This window comes from Hemicordylus capensis, chromosome 1 (genome assembly GCF_027244095.1).
Source record: "Hemicordylus capensis ecotype Gifberg chromosome 1, rHemCap1.1.pri, whole genome shotgun sequence".
NCBI lineage: Eukaryota > Metazoa > Chordata > Lepidosauria > Squamata > Cordylidae > Hemicordylus > Hemicordylus capensis.
In genome coordinates this window covers 281880522-281894933 of record NC_069657.1, presented here as the reverse complement: position 1 = coordinate 281894933, position 14412 = coordinate 281880522, and the positions used below count along the sequence as shown (strand labels likewise).

The window sequence follows — 14412 nt, the reverse complement described above, 5'->3', positions numbered from 1 at the left end:
TGGTAATTTCTGTGAGCATATCCTGGACCACATCTTTTAGTTAGCTGCAGGAGGATTTTCCCTTTCAAAAGCAAGGGTAACAGAAAACATCTCTATTCTTTATGCATTCTTACTAAGGGATATTCCTTTTTGTTTGTTTTTTCTTTAATTAGGCAAATCGACCTCCTGCAAAGCTCAATCTGTTAACTTGCCAAGTGAAAACAAACCCAGAAGAGAAAAAATGTTTTGACCTCATATCACGTAGGTTTGTTGTTCAGTTCCTTAGGTACTTTCTATTAGTTAGTTCTACACACCTCCATGTTTGTTTCAGAACATGAGTTAATAGTGTGATTCCAACATTCAATCTAATATAATTGGAACATGTTGCTATTTCTGTTTGCTTTGTTCAAACATCTTTGCCTCTCATATGTTTCACATACTGTTTTCATGTTTGTCAGTAAGAGCTATTTGTTTCTGTGTCTCGGTTTTTGTGGCTCTGTCCACTATTGGATGCGACATAACCAACTGGTTCTTTTCAGGTTCAGGTTCCTGATTTCAGTGCAGAATCAGATCTCAAAATCATTCCTGGAATGTGATTAGGATCAGCATGTGAGATTTTATAAATAGATCTGTGTCTTTATAACTAACTAAAATTTGCCATTATGATTTTTCTTGAGTTTAGGATTTCTCCTTTCATACATCACATAAATCACATAAGTTAAAAACTGTCTGTTGCATCAAAGGCCTGAACTGCTGAGACATTGCATGAGCTGCTGAGATGTCATGGGATAGTCACAAACATGTTAACTATTGAGCAAGAATAATCAGCTCACACAGTGCAGTTTTTGTGAGGGAAATAAAAAGGACCTTTGGCTGATGTGAGAGTCTCACTTGGAGCCAGTGGGTAGGCAAGGAAACCTGGGAGCTCTGTAGGCCAGGCCAGGGAATTTTGAGGAAGGGTGTATTTGCTGGGTTTCACATATTGCTTCGAACTCACCAGCAACATCTTTGGCAGCTGTTCTGTATTTTCAGATAACTGAATAAACAGCATCTCAGTGGTACTCTTTAAAAGAAGGAAATGATAATGAATTGTTCAAGGCAATTTTGCTTTTTTGATGCTTTATTGGGCTTTACTGATCTGCATAGTATTACATTACTTAAGGTGTTTACTTTGTAAAAAGTATTTGTGATGATAAATGGTACCATTCCTCTCATCTTGAACAACAAAAATACATATTTCCACTGGTCTGAATATCTGGCAAAAATGCATCTGTATTATGATTTCCCATTAATTAATTCTAAAAAACTGAAAGTACAAATTTAGTTGTTTTTCTGCTTCTGTAGATTCTTTTTTGCATGCCGTCTTTACGACACAATACATGTAAATTATTTCCTGCTTAGACTTTCTGAGTTGCTATTCATGACTTTTCATTTGATTGCATGACAATGGTTGGTGCAGATGCGACATCCCTGATGGGGAATATGCAACAGACTTGCTCGCCCGCTTTTCTCCCCACCCTTCAGTTGTTTGCTTTAACCATCGTTTATTGTTCTGACTGCATCAGTGCTAAATATGGTTAAGCTCATGGCATGATTTCAAATCATGATTATAAGGCAGTTCACTTTAACCATAGTTCCTGCTGTTGCAGACATCGAAGCTATTCACACACGCGTGTGAAGGAAGCCCAGCCCGGTTTTGTACGTGCGTGTGTATTGCCAGGAATGGGCCTGATCCTGGCAGCACCGCGGCGGCCTATTTGCCTATGGAGCCTCCCTTTAAAATGAAGTTAGGAGAGCAAGCACTCTCCTAACCCCATTTTTTCCATCGTCTGTCATCTGTGGCTGCTTGCAGCCATGGCTGGCCAACTACAGGGCTCCCAGTCAGCTCCGGGGAGGGGAGGGAGTATCCCCATAATTCACTGTGCACTCGTGCGATGCATTATGGAAGCTCTGGGTGCGAAGCAACTGACACCCCGACCCTTGGAGCAACAGGCAGCAGCCGGAAATCATCTGGGCGGGCGATCCGCCCACTCATAGGCAAGGATCTGCTCATCTGCGGAGAGGTTAGCCTTTTGAGGCTTTCTCCCCACTAACCCTCTTCCCCTTTCTCACTGGTTGTGGCAAAGGGTTCATAAAGCCCTAAACGGCTTAGGACTGGGCTACCTAGGCAAGTGCCACCTTCTGCATGACCCCCACCACGCATTGAGATCATCGAGAGAGATCTGTCTCTGTATGCTGCCGGCTCTTCTGGCAGTGACTCGGGAGCGGGCTTTCTCCATAGTCACTCCTAGGCTGTGAAGTGCACTGTCTATAGACATTCGTGGTTTAACATCTTCAAAAGAGCCCTTAAGACGGATCTTTTCAGCCAGGCTTTTAGTAATCTCTGAATGTTTTAAATTTTTAAATTGCTGTTTTTAATAGTTTGTTTAATTTTGTTATCTCTGTGATTGTTTTTGTGAACCACCTAGGACCTTTGAAGTCAGGCAGTATATACATTAAATAAATAAAATAGTGTAAAGCTATTGTTAAGAAACCATGAAAGGAAGGAGGAAATTTGCTCATGAGAGGGAAGCAGAGATGAGTTATTGAAAGTGTGCAGCACATTTCCTATTTCCAAACCGTGGTTTGGAGATCAGGAATGTCATATCTGCAGTGCGGACAAGAGATGTGCACGAATCAGATTTTGTGATTCGATTTGAGCTTGAATTGAATCACAGAATCCTCAAATTGATTTATCGAAAACAGTTGGCTTGGACAGCTATCTTGACAAATCAACCTTGAATCACTTAAATTGTTTCAAGTAATTGGAACACCATTTTGAGGCCAGTTTTTCTGGGGAGAGCTGGAAAAATGGGCCTCAAATGGTGCTGGTTTTTCCCATGGAGAGCTGTTCTACCAATGGGGGTCAGCAGGTAAACCAGCCCTCCTCTCTGTACTTAGCACATCAGCCCACAGAGTAAAATCAACTGGAGGCCATTTTTGTCTCCTTTTTAATATGACTGCCTTCTGCTTCCACTTTTCATAATATCTTTGATATTGATGGCTTCTTCTTCTATAGTCTTCTGGTTGCAAAAGTGTTTCTCCATTATAACCCATTCACTACTTCAGTCAGCCAAAGCACTTTTTCTCATCCATTCTCCTGTTTTCTCTCTGTTGTTAGCCTCTTCCCTGTTGAGTCCCAGAATCTACCTCCCTAGTTAATAGCAGAGTCAATCCAGGGGTAGGCAGCCTTGGCCCTCCAGCTGTTGTTGAACTGCAACTCCCAGCATCCCCAGCCAAAATAACTCATGGTTGGGAATTGTAATCTAACAACAGCTGGAGTGCCCAAGGTTGCCTCCCCCTGGCTCTAACCTATGTTGCTTGTCACATGGCAAATACCCAGAGGTCGCTATTCCTTCTGCCCATTTTATGGTTTGGGATTTACATCAAAATTCCTCTTTTGTTTAAGCCCCTTCTGAATTTAATAAAGTCAAAGCTAAATGCTGGCCTTTGTCCTACTTCTAATGTTCCTCCTTGCTTTTGTTTATTCAGTACACTGTTAGGGTCTCCCCCCCCAGTTCTGTTTGATTGATCTAATGATTTAATAATTGATCAATTGATCTTTTTTCATTCCTTTGTTCTGAACATCTTTTGTACACTGCAAAGCTCCTAACACATACTTCATTTACATATTTTTACAGTTAAACATTCTGATGCTTTTCTAATTTTAGTTGCTGTGTCAAATCATATAACTCTGTAACAGGGGCTTGGATCCAAAGATCACGCTGAGTGAGTGGAAGGCACTTCCACTCACATGGGGGGATTGGTCCCTGATATTCCCTTTCATCTGCAGCCCCTGACCCTGTGGGGACGCCATGGAGCTTTCTGCAGCCAAGCTGTGAGGGTGGGTGGGGTGCTACTAGTAGGGTGCTCAAGCTGTGAGAGTGGGTGGGGAACGCCCTCCCCGACATACGCACACCGCCCTGAATGAACAGATGTGACAATATCTTTGGATTCAAACTATTATTTTTGTTGAGAAAGGTGGTAATTTGCAAACATAGCTTTTATACCAACATTGGTCCCCGACGTTTTCACTGTGAGGGCAACATTTGAGAACAAGTATTCATTTCCATCTGCTTACCCACAAAATCACTTCCCTTCAGTTGTTAGTAAAATGGAGCAGTCTGCATATGCCTTGCAATGACTTTAGTGCTGTTCAGGTAACAGTTCAGGTAACAGTTCATGACTCAAGCCTCAGTTCTGGCCCAATGCAAATGCACCAGCTGTACTTCAAAGTGCCCCCCACCCCCACTGTGTGCACCTGAAGCTCACAGAAGAAATGTAACCACACTCCACCAGTTTGTGACTGACAGCTTCAGCCTACACACTAACACAGGTGTTCCTCTTACCCTGAATCCCTGTAGATAAAAACTGTACATGTTTTTTATCCCCAGTATTAAGCACAGGGTATATGTTAGGATATAGTTGTTTGATATGTAACAATTGGATAGGCGAATGCCCTGTATGATAGCTTTTAACGCTCTCTTTAGCTATTTAGAAGATAAAATTTAATGTGAGTGCAGCCTTGGTAAAAATGTTTAAACATTCTTCCTAGTTTAAAGGTTTTCCTAGTTAGCTTGCTAGGGCTTACTTGAGACTTTCCTTTGACTTGTGTAGTGAGATTTTTAAACATTGTCATATCACATCTGTGGAAATTAAGGGAAAGTTTCAAGGCACTTTCCAGTGGTGTAGAAAGGAGTGAAGAAAAGGGCAGGTAATAGCCCTAAGAGGTTGCAAGAAAACAAACATTTTTATTTTTATTTTAAAAGAGAAGTGGTACATTGGATTGCAGCACTGTCCTTCAAGGGATGCTTTCCCATCATAGGGCAGAGGGCTAGTATTCCACCGCTTGGTCCAATCACGTATCACCAAGAAAACTTTGCTAGAGAAGGGAGGAACCCATACCATAAGAATGTAAGAAGGTCACTACTAGACAAGACCAAAGGTCCATCTAGTCCCTCATCCTTTCCTTAACAATGCCAGCCAGATTCTTCTGGTAACCTCACAATAATGCTTCTCAGCATTATTAGCACTGAAAATAAATCCTATGTTTCTGCAACATTTCCTCATTTGTCCCAAAGTACTTGCATTCCAGACATATTTGAGGAATAGAATAGATAGAAAATAACCAGTTATTGATGATGTCATTCTGTAACTGGTATTAGCTCCAATATTTCTAGTCTAATTCTTAGCATGTTACGAAAGAAAATGTTTGCTATAATCTTACTGTTGGTTGTCTTTGGTCTTGCGTATGAGGCCATAGTAAGCACCTGTGAACCACTGGATCCTTCTTGAATTTTCTGCACGTAGGCGATTTTAACCCTATGTGATTTATTGCCCTGTTAATAAATTTCCAGTAATGAGATTAAGTATTCAGTCAATGAGTTACTGAAATGGTCATAAATGTTCTGATGAAATGAACTATCTACTTAGTGATTTGGAGTCAGTACTCGAAATATTTATCATTCTACAGATGACCGAACATATCATTTCCAAGCAGAGGATGAGCAGGACTGTCAAATGTAAGTTGCATTAATAACTGGTTGTCATTGCTATTTCACTTGCTCATGAGAGAGCTGTCTGCAGTAGAGAAAATTGTGCTTCTTACTTTAGGAGGAAAATGTTCCTTAATTCCTCATGCAGACAAGCTAAGAAGTCCTCTAACTTTATGCAGTTATAGTTCATTTCCATTAGAATTTTTTTTTAAAGTGGGACCGTGGATTTTTAATAGTTTAGGAACAAAGCCCTACAAATCCTAACTCACGATATAAGGCAGCCCTATTTGGAATCAGTAGCACATGTATAAATGAGGTAAGTTAAATTGTCAGTTTTATGCACCAGGTTCTCTTATAGCAACATCCTTCCAAAGGATGACTGCATTATTTACTTAAACCTTTTTCTGAAGGGTGGTAGTGGTAGTAAGAATTCTTGTACAATTTTAAATAGATAAATATTATTGTTCTTGTTTTTCAAGCTGGATATCTGTGCTACAGAATAGTAAAGAAGAAGCTTTAAATAATGCATTTAAGGGTGATGACAATACAGGAGAAAATAACATTGTCCAAGAACTGACAAAAGAAATAATCTCTGATGTGCAGAGGATGCCTGGAAATGATGTGTGCTGTGACTGTGGAGCACAAGGTGATTTTAAAGTGTTGATGTATTCTTTTTAAATTTTACTTCTAACATGTTTGCCCTTTCCCCTGCTCCTTTCCAGAGCACTCAAAACAGCTAACAAATCATGGACATAAAACAATACCATTTATACTGATCAGGCACAGAAATTTGAAACCCATATACCGAAACCAAATAAAGTTGCCTTTGAATACCATAAAACAATTGATATGCCTGTGACTTAACCAATTCCCCATTAGACAGCTTCACACATCTGCCAGCCAGTTCCATAAGCTGGGAATATGTAGGTAAAATTTCGGGACATGCGAAAGCACACTCCCAGTGAGTGTGATATCTGAACCTGCCCAAGTCCGGTTCCTGTGCCAGGTTCCCTACAGTTGCCTGACATTCTCTATCTTAACTTGACACCTACATTTGAAGTTGGGTGGGAAATGTCAGGCGAATGTCAGGAATCCGGTATGGGAACCAGACGTGGGCATCCATAATAATGGGCAGGTACAGATGTCATGGCTGCCCCATGGCTGCCGGGAAGCATGCTCTCGCATCCCCACATTTTACCAACATGCTCCCCATTTCCTGACTTCCAGTGGATCCTGTGCATTTGCCCATTATTATGGATGGTTCTTTTCAGAATATTTTCCAGCTTTGTAGTAGATATGTAATGAATACGAATACAATGAATATTTATACAGTACACCACTTTTCAACAAAAGTTCCCAAAGCAGTTTATATAGATATAAATAAATAAAATGGCTCCTTTTCCCCAAAGGGCTCACAATCTAGAAAAGAAACACAAGACAGACACCAGCAACAGCCACTGGAGGGTTGCTGTGCTGGGGATGGATAAGGCCAGTTTCTCCCCCCCCCCGCTAAATAAAGAGAATTACCACTTTTAAAAGGTGCCTCTCTGCTCTATTAGCAGGGAATGGAATTGAATGGAATCTTTATTACAGTCATTGACCAGATAAAAATATAACACAATAGATTAGTAACCTCCAGCAATCATGATTTTGCCAGTACTTTCTTACAAAACACAGTTTAGAATATAACAATATATAGTACAACCAACACTCATGATTTTACCAATTGCTTCCTTACTCAGCTTGCGATCTAGCAAAATTGTGCAACCTTGGTAGAAACATCAATATCACTGTCAGACAAAAGGAGAGACACATAAAAGGCCGATGGCCTACCTAGGAATCTAGACAAAATAGGTAACAAAATTGCTAGCCGAATACCTCTATAAAACAAACAATGAAGCAACGTATGATCAATCGTCTCAATCACTCCTGACACAGGCATAACCGTGGAGAAAAAGGAATACCAAGAGAGGAGTAGTAGTAGTAGTAGAGGCTCACTATCTCTTAAAAAGGAATACCAAGATAGCGAGCTTCTAAAAGAACTGATGCATTCAAGTGTGCCAAGGCAGGGGACATGAAAAGCTTCAAATAAAACTTTTGGGATTGGTCCTCTCCTACCCACCCCAACATGTTGTCCCCAAACCTGTCCTAACTGTGTAAAATCAGGATATGCAGCATGCTATCTTCCCTGGCCTTTTAAGACAAAGAGGAAGAGAGCCTTGTATTTAGACAATAATAATAAACTATCTGACCTGGCACAGAGCATCTGTGCCCCTAGTTCTCCCCCCCCCTTCAGCCCCATTTCTTTCTCCTCCCCCCCCCCCAGCTCGTTCTCTCTCGGTGGCCAGCCTGCCTGGCCGCCGCTTCTCTGTACCAGCCGGCCTGGCCACTGCTTCCTCCGGGGCTGGCTGACCGGCCTGGTCCGGCCTCCACTTTTCCTGGCCGCTGCTTCTTCTCTGCTGCCGGCCGCCCTGGCCGCAACTTCCCATCCGTGGCAGGCTGGCCTGGCTGCCACTTCTCTGCGGGCTCTGCCTCCTTCTTCCAACTGCCCTTCCCCACCGCCTCTTTCCACCCTCCTGTCGCCGTTTTCTCTACCGACTGGCTTCTGCCACCATTTTTTCCCCAGCCGGCTGGCCGGTGCTGCCATTTTCTTCCCTCCCACCCGTGGCTATCTGGCAGCTCTCCGAACTCTCACGAGAGCTGCCATGTGTGGGATTAGCCATGGGTACATCTTAGAGAATTAAATTTATAGATAATTCTAAACTTTATTTGTAAGCTGCCCCATAACAAATTGTTCTCTGGGCGGCTCACAACACAGCATTGAAACATAAAATAAAAACAGATGACACATTAAATCATAACAGAACAGAAGGCCGGGGGCAGGAATACAAAATACAATACAAAGCAATGTTAAAACTCTTTTAAAATTAGTTGAACAATCAAATTTAAAAATCAAAATTTAAAATTTTGGGTGAACAAAAAGGACAAGCTGGCACTGTGTTTTCTTTCTGCCTTTGAGTAGCTAGGACTGATGTTAGAATGGTGCCATACAGCAGTTATTGGTTTACCCCCTTATCTGGTTGCCAGGAGGCAGTAGCTACTCTTCACAACAGAATGAGCAAGGCTTCCATAGTAGTCGTTTTCCAAGCTGCATTTCCAGAGAGATTATTGCATGATCTTCTACAGGTATACTTTCCTTAATAGCCAAGTAAATTCAATTTTGGCATAGTAATTATTGTGTAAGAGTAATGAGCCCATTGCTACCAATGATATTAAGATACTTAGGAAAAACCTTGTGATCATTTAAAGCCATAGTGGCTCATCCTAACGAGCTGTGGGGGGTGGGGGTTGCCAAACAAAGTGTAGCTGCCTCTGCTTCCTGGCAGCCCTGGTTCCTCCTCTTTCTTCTAGCCCACCATTCACCATAATGAGATAATAATAATAACAACGCAGAGCTGTGTGGGTTCCACTAGTTTGCAGAAGATTTTGCAAACTGAATGGAGGTAGGTAAGATTGGGTCTTTGCTAGATAATGCCATATTTTCTATTTCTGTCCACACTCTGTATTTTTTTCTAGTCTTCCTTAAATTATATGTTATCTCATGCTGTTATAAACTTGGTTTCATGTAGTTATTGTACTACAAGAGACAATCCTTAACATATAAAATAGACTGAGTTCTCATTGTAGACTTAATTTCCTTTGTCTTTGCTTTTATTAAAATTGCAATCTAATTATGAACACCACTTCAAAGACGACTGCAAAAATTCTACTCAATTTTTTTTGCATGTTTCTTGCTCTTTTCATGAACTTAATTCTGAATAACCCTTACAGAATTTTTCTTTGTGTGGAAGCAAAATCTAATTGCTTGGTATTTGAGTCAGTATGATGTCTTCTGAAGGGATTTTGTGATTACATTTCCATGTATAGCCTAGCTTCTCTTTTTATTTGATTTTTAGATCCTACATGGCTCTCAACAAATCTTGGCATTTTAACTTGTATTGAGTGTTCAGGAATCCATCGAGAACTTGGTGTCCACTATTCCAGAATGCAATCACTCACCTTAGATGTGCTGGGAACATCTGAATTGCTGGTAAACTAAAGCTGCATTTTTATGTGCACTGGCTTCGGAGTAAATCTCATAGAACTCCGTGAGACTCACTTCTGAATAAACATGCATAGAATTGAGCTGTAAAAAATGCTTCTGTTGTTCTGAAGTTGAGTTAGTGTCTAATCAGTGTGTGCTCGCAAGCTACTGTAACTCTACAGATTTAAATCTTCTCTTTTGACACTTTTTGCAAGTAAAAATGCCTCCTTGATCACATGAAAGAAAATATATTAGAACAATATATTTTTGAAGAACTGCAGCTAGCATACTTGAGCTTTGTTTGTGAAGGTGGCCTTCTCAAATGAGACCTTAAAGTTATGGGTAAAGGAGTGCATTACAAGTACACAATTCAAACATTCAACATTTATATTAACCCTTTCCCTTGAGTCTTACTGCACTGGAATTTGGAGAAAAGATAGCTTGGCCTTGATACAAGACAGCAGATATGACGTAACGCTTTATAAGCCTGGGAAGGAGAAACCTCACCCAGTTCTTCTAGTCTTCCATCCTGTTCCAGAGACAGCCTTTTTGCTTTTAGCCAAGGCTTCTCTGTTCCTCTTTACCACCAACTCCATTTTTACATTCTTTTATCCTGATCAAGTCTCCTTTCCTCACGAACATGGAGTCAGATGTGCAGAGCACCTTATGAATGCTCTTCGGCCATGGATTTCTAGTGAACAAGGCAAAATGTCACCTAACCCCATCAAATCAGATTTATAACCTTGGGGTTAGATACCCCTCGAGACAGCTTCATTCTCCTGCCAGACCGCATACAGGAGATCCTACTGCAGATACGATTGCCACCACTGCAGTGCTAGTCTTCACACTAGCCAGGCTTCTGGGTCTGATGGTGTCTATTTGGAAGTGGTGCACTGGGCCTGTTTCCACCTACTCACCTTTCAGTAGTCCCTGTTGCCTCATCAGCTGACATAGCACAGCGGTGACCTACCAAGTCAAGCTACCAGTGCAAGTCCCACTGGTGGACTCAACCGTCACTTCTTTCGCAAGGCAAGACCTTCTTGGACCCTCCCAGAGTTATACTAATGACAGACACTAGTCTGTCTGGTTTGGGGGCTCATTGCCTACACCACTCAGCTTGGGGGAAATGCCCTAGGAACAGTCCAACATGAAGCTCACAAGTTTCTTCTTCCCAATTTCCCTGAGAGAGGGCAGAGGCTGTGGATGCTCTATCCTCCCCATATGCCTTTCCCCCAATTCCGACCCTCAGCCGTCGGAGGGTTCGCAGGATTCGTCTTCTCAAGGCTAAGGTGATCCTTGTAACACTACATTGGCCTTGGTGCCCGTGGTTTGCAGAAATACTACATCTGGCCATTGTGGGTCCCTGGTTCCTCCCAGTATCCCCAGATCTCCTCCATCAGGGTCCCATACTCCATCACAATGCAGTGTGGTTAAAACTTGCCACATGAAGACTGAGCAGAACATCCTGAAACAACATGGCTATACACAGAAAGTTCTGGATACTGTCCTTGTATCCAGAAGAGACTCCATGAACCACATATACCAATCCACACGGTGAGTATTCCTACGCTGGTGCCGCCATCACAGTCTCTCTGGAGAAGATTGTGGACCCGCTGAGCTACTCCATTTCCTACGATATGGCCTGGTTAAAGGCCTCAGAGCTCACACATTAAAATGTCAGGCGGACTCTCTGGTGAATCTTCTCTCCACATCTGCAACACGAAGGCCTACACTCACATCCTCACATTAAGTGCTTCCTCAGAGGTGCCACGCTTGCCTCACCTCCGAAAGTACATAGGTTTCCCTCCTGGGTCTTACATGTACATATATGTACACATATATATCATATATCACCCCATACAAAAAAGTCCCTGAGTGGTTCACAATATAAAACCAATTAAAAATTAACATAATTAAAACAATTTAAAATACAATAAAAACTCTAAAAGGTTCTATGCAGGCTGCATACACCCTTTGAACCCGTCCATTCTATACCTATACCACTATGCCTTCTATCCTTTAAACTGGCCTTCCTTGTGGCCATCACTTTGGCCAGACTTGTCTCTGAATTATGAGCCCTGTCCGCTAATCCCAGCTTCTGCATCTTTTCATCAGATTCCATTCGTTTGATACCCAACTCTTCATTTCTACCTAAAGCCTCCGGTTTTCCACCATTCCCAGGACATTATATTTCTATCATTTTGTCCCAAGCCAGTTCACGCCTTGGGAAAAAACCTGGCATAAACTTGATGTAAGACGCTGCCTGAAAGGGTACCTGTTGTGCACAGCTTCTGTTCCACCTATGTTTGTCTGCTTTCTAGCATCATCCATGGACCTCAAGGTTTCTACTGCCACTATCGCCAGATGGAATAGGGCCTGTATCACACTTGCCTATGAAGTGCAGAACCTACAACCACCACTCAACATCACTGTACACTCTACGAGGCCAGCAGCCACGTCAGTTGTGTTTTCCACCAGTGCCCCGCTTGCTGAAATCTGCTGAGCAGCCACATGGGCATCTCCGTCCACCTTCACACAGCACTACAAACTTGACTTACACCACTCTTCTCAAGCAGCCTTTGGCAGACGTGGACTGCAATATGTTCTTCCACCCCAGTAGACGCTGACACTCCCACTCGGGGTTCTTAGCTGTGGTATGTCCCATGTGACATATTCTCATCCAGCAGCAGAGAAAGGAGCACTGGTTACTCACCATGAAGGCTTCTTCTTGCTGCTGGATTTGAGGACATTTCCATTTGCCTGTCCGGGCATCTGTGTCTGTTGGTGTGCTTTTATTTTTTTCTTCTCATTTTTTCTTTCTGTACCTTGGACTTAGTTAATCCAAACTGGATGGGGTTTGTTTGTTTGTTTATGCATTTTTATACTGCCTTTCTGCCCTGACAAAGGCACCCAAAGCGGTTTGCAATATTAAAACAAGGAAATTACTTAAGATTAATAAAACATTGTCTCAGGCTGTTGGTCTTTTCAGGAACTGAGGACAAGACCTCACTCGCCTGAGTCCGTCCTTCCTTCCTTCCTGGTTTCTCCTTACCAGGCTTATAAAGCGTTACAGAATTTACGTAGTTCTGCCCTCTGGAGCATGTGGGAAGGATAACCCATGTGAGATATCCTCAAATCTAACAGCAAGAAGAAGCCTTCATGGTGAGTAACCAGTGCTCCCCTTTAAATGATGGTGTACTCATGTACACTGTCCAAAGCTGGAATGGAAGTCCTGCTGCTCTCGCACATTGATAATTCTTCCTCCTGTTCCACTCATGCTTACAGTGTTCATCTGAAGAGGTGAACTTTGTAAGCAAGCACTGCTCTGATCAGAATAACAGCTGAAGAGGATTTCTACACTCTCTGCAATCAAATCTTCACTGTTTTGCTAGCCAGTTCATCGATGTTTTATAAATAACTTCCATACTGTGAGACCAATTCTGGTTATAAACCCATCACTTAATCAAAAATTACAACTAGAGCCAATAGTAAAAACCTCTTCTGACAATATTCTCAGATTTGATACACCCCATTATGTTTGCAATCCTGTGTATGCCTTCTTGAACACAAGCCCAATTGAATATAGTGGGACTTAGTTACAGTAAAAGCCACCTAATGGCACAGTGGGGAAACAATCTGCATAGAAAGCAGGAGGCTGTTGGTTCGAATCCCCGCTGGTGTGTTTCCCAGAATATGGGAAACTCCTATATCAGGCAGCAGCGATATAGGAAGGTGCTGAAATATATCATTTCATACTGTGCAGGAGAAGACAATGGTAAACCCTTCCTGTATTCTACCAAGAAAACCACGTGGCTCTGTGGTTGCCAGGAGTCGACACTGACTCGACGGCCCTCAACGGCACAATCTTTCCTTTCTTTTCCTAGTTACAGTAAATATGTGTACAGTTGCACTGCACAAATAAATAGTTACTTGATGCATTTGTTCAATATTTTTTATTTGTCTTAATAGCTTGCCAAGAATATTGGGAATGCAGGGTTTAATGAGATTATGGAATTTTGCCTGCCTGGAGATGAAATAGTGAAGCCCAATCCAAGCAGTGACATGTAAGTATGAAGCATGGAAGTTTGGAAAGCTTGTATAGTGTGGTAGCTAAGCTTGTAAGCTGTGAACTGAAAAGGCACTGGCCTGAACCTTTACCCCTGCCATGAACTTGCTAGATGTCCTTGGGCAAGCTGCCTTTCTCTCAGCCTGTCCTTCTTCCCAATCCCCAAGTTTGCAAGAGGAATTTACAGGGACATTGTAAGGATTACTGAGAAGACCAATGTGGAACTCTCTGAACAGTCAAACGTTCTGTTTATGAGTTTTATATTATTATTAATTAATACTTGCTGGAAATAAGCCAATAAAGAGCAAATTAGCCAAATGGAAGAATACTGAAGAGCAAGAAAATAATGGTTAGTAAACAATGTCATTGAAAAAAATGATTTCGAAATGGCATACCATTAATCAAAGCTAAAGATATTGGATGTCAAGAGTAGAGCAGAGTTTGGAGCAATTCTTTTTTCTGTCCAGAAGCCAGGGCCACAAAAAGGGAAGGAAGGGCAGACTAGATCCACCCCCCCCCAACAAACACTAAAAAAGGGTTTTGGACTTAAGAGCTCTTCTTACTTTTACAGCTTTTTAGACAAAGGGGGACTAGAGCCCAAAGAACCAAGACTTGCATGACACATATTTAACCTGATTATCCTTCTAATCTGAAACAGATCCTATGTTAAATCATGCATGACAGCAAACTTAAACAATTAACCTCAAGTTTAATAATGCACACGAGTAACAAAACAGTGCTTTTGTTTT

General features: G+C 41.9%; 1 protein-coding gene across 10 annotated transcripts in view; it reads left to right on the top strand.

The window, feature by feature from the left end:
- Positions 1-14412, top strand: part of ASAP2 (ArfGAP with SH3 domain, ankyrin repeat and PH domain 2) — a 137902-nt gene that overhangs the window by 93053 nt on the left and 30437 nt on the right. For 9 of the 10 annotated variants that reach the window (XR_008313775.1, XR_008313777.1, XR_008313776.1 and 6 more), the window contains exons 12-16: positions 153-240; positions 5492-5540; positions 5993-6159; positions 9470-9603; positions 13567-13661. Coding sequence is in view for 7 of the 10 variants with exons in the window: in XM_053285740.1 (XP_053141715.1) it covers positions 153-240; positions 5492-5540; positions 5993-6159; positions 9470-9603; positions 13567-13661 (533 nt within the window). In the remaining 3 variants the exon portion in view is untranslated. The remainder of the gene's footprint in view (positions 1-152; positions 241-5491; positions 5541-5992; positions 6160-9469; positions 9604-13566; positions 13662-14412) is intronic. The other variant, XM_053285739.1, reaches the window with a different exon arrangement.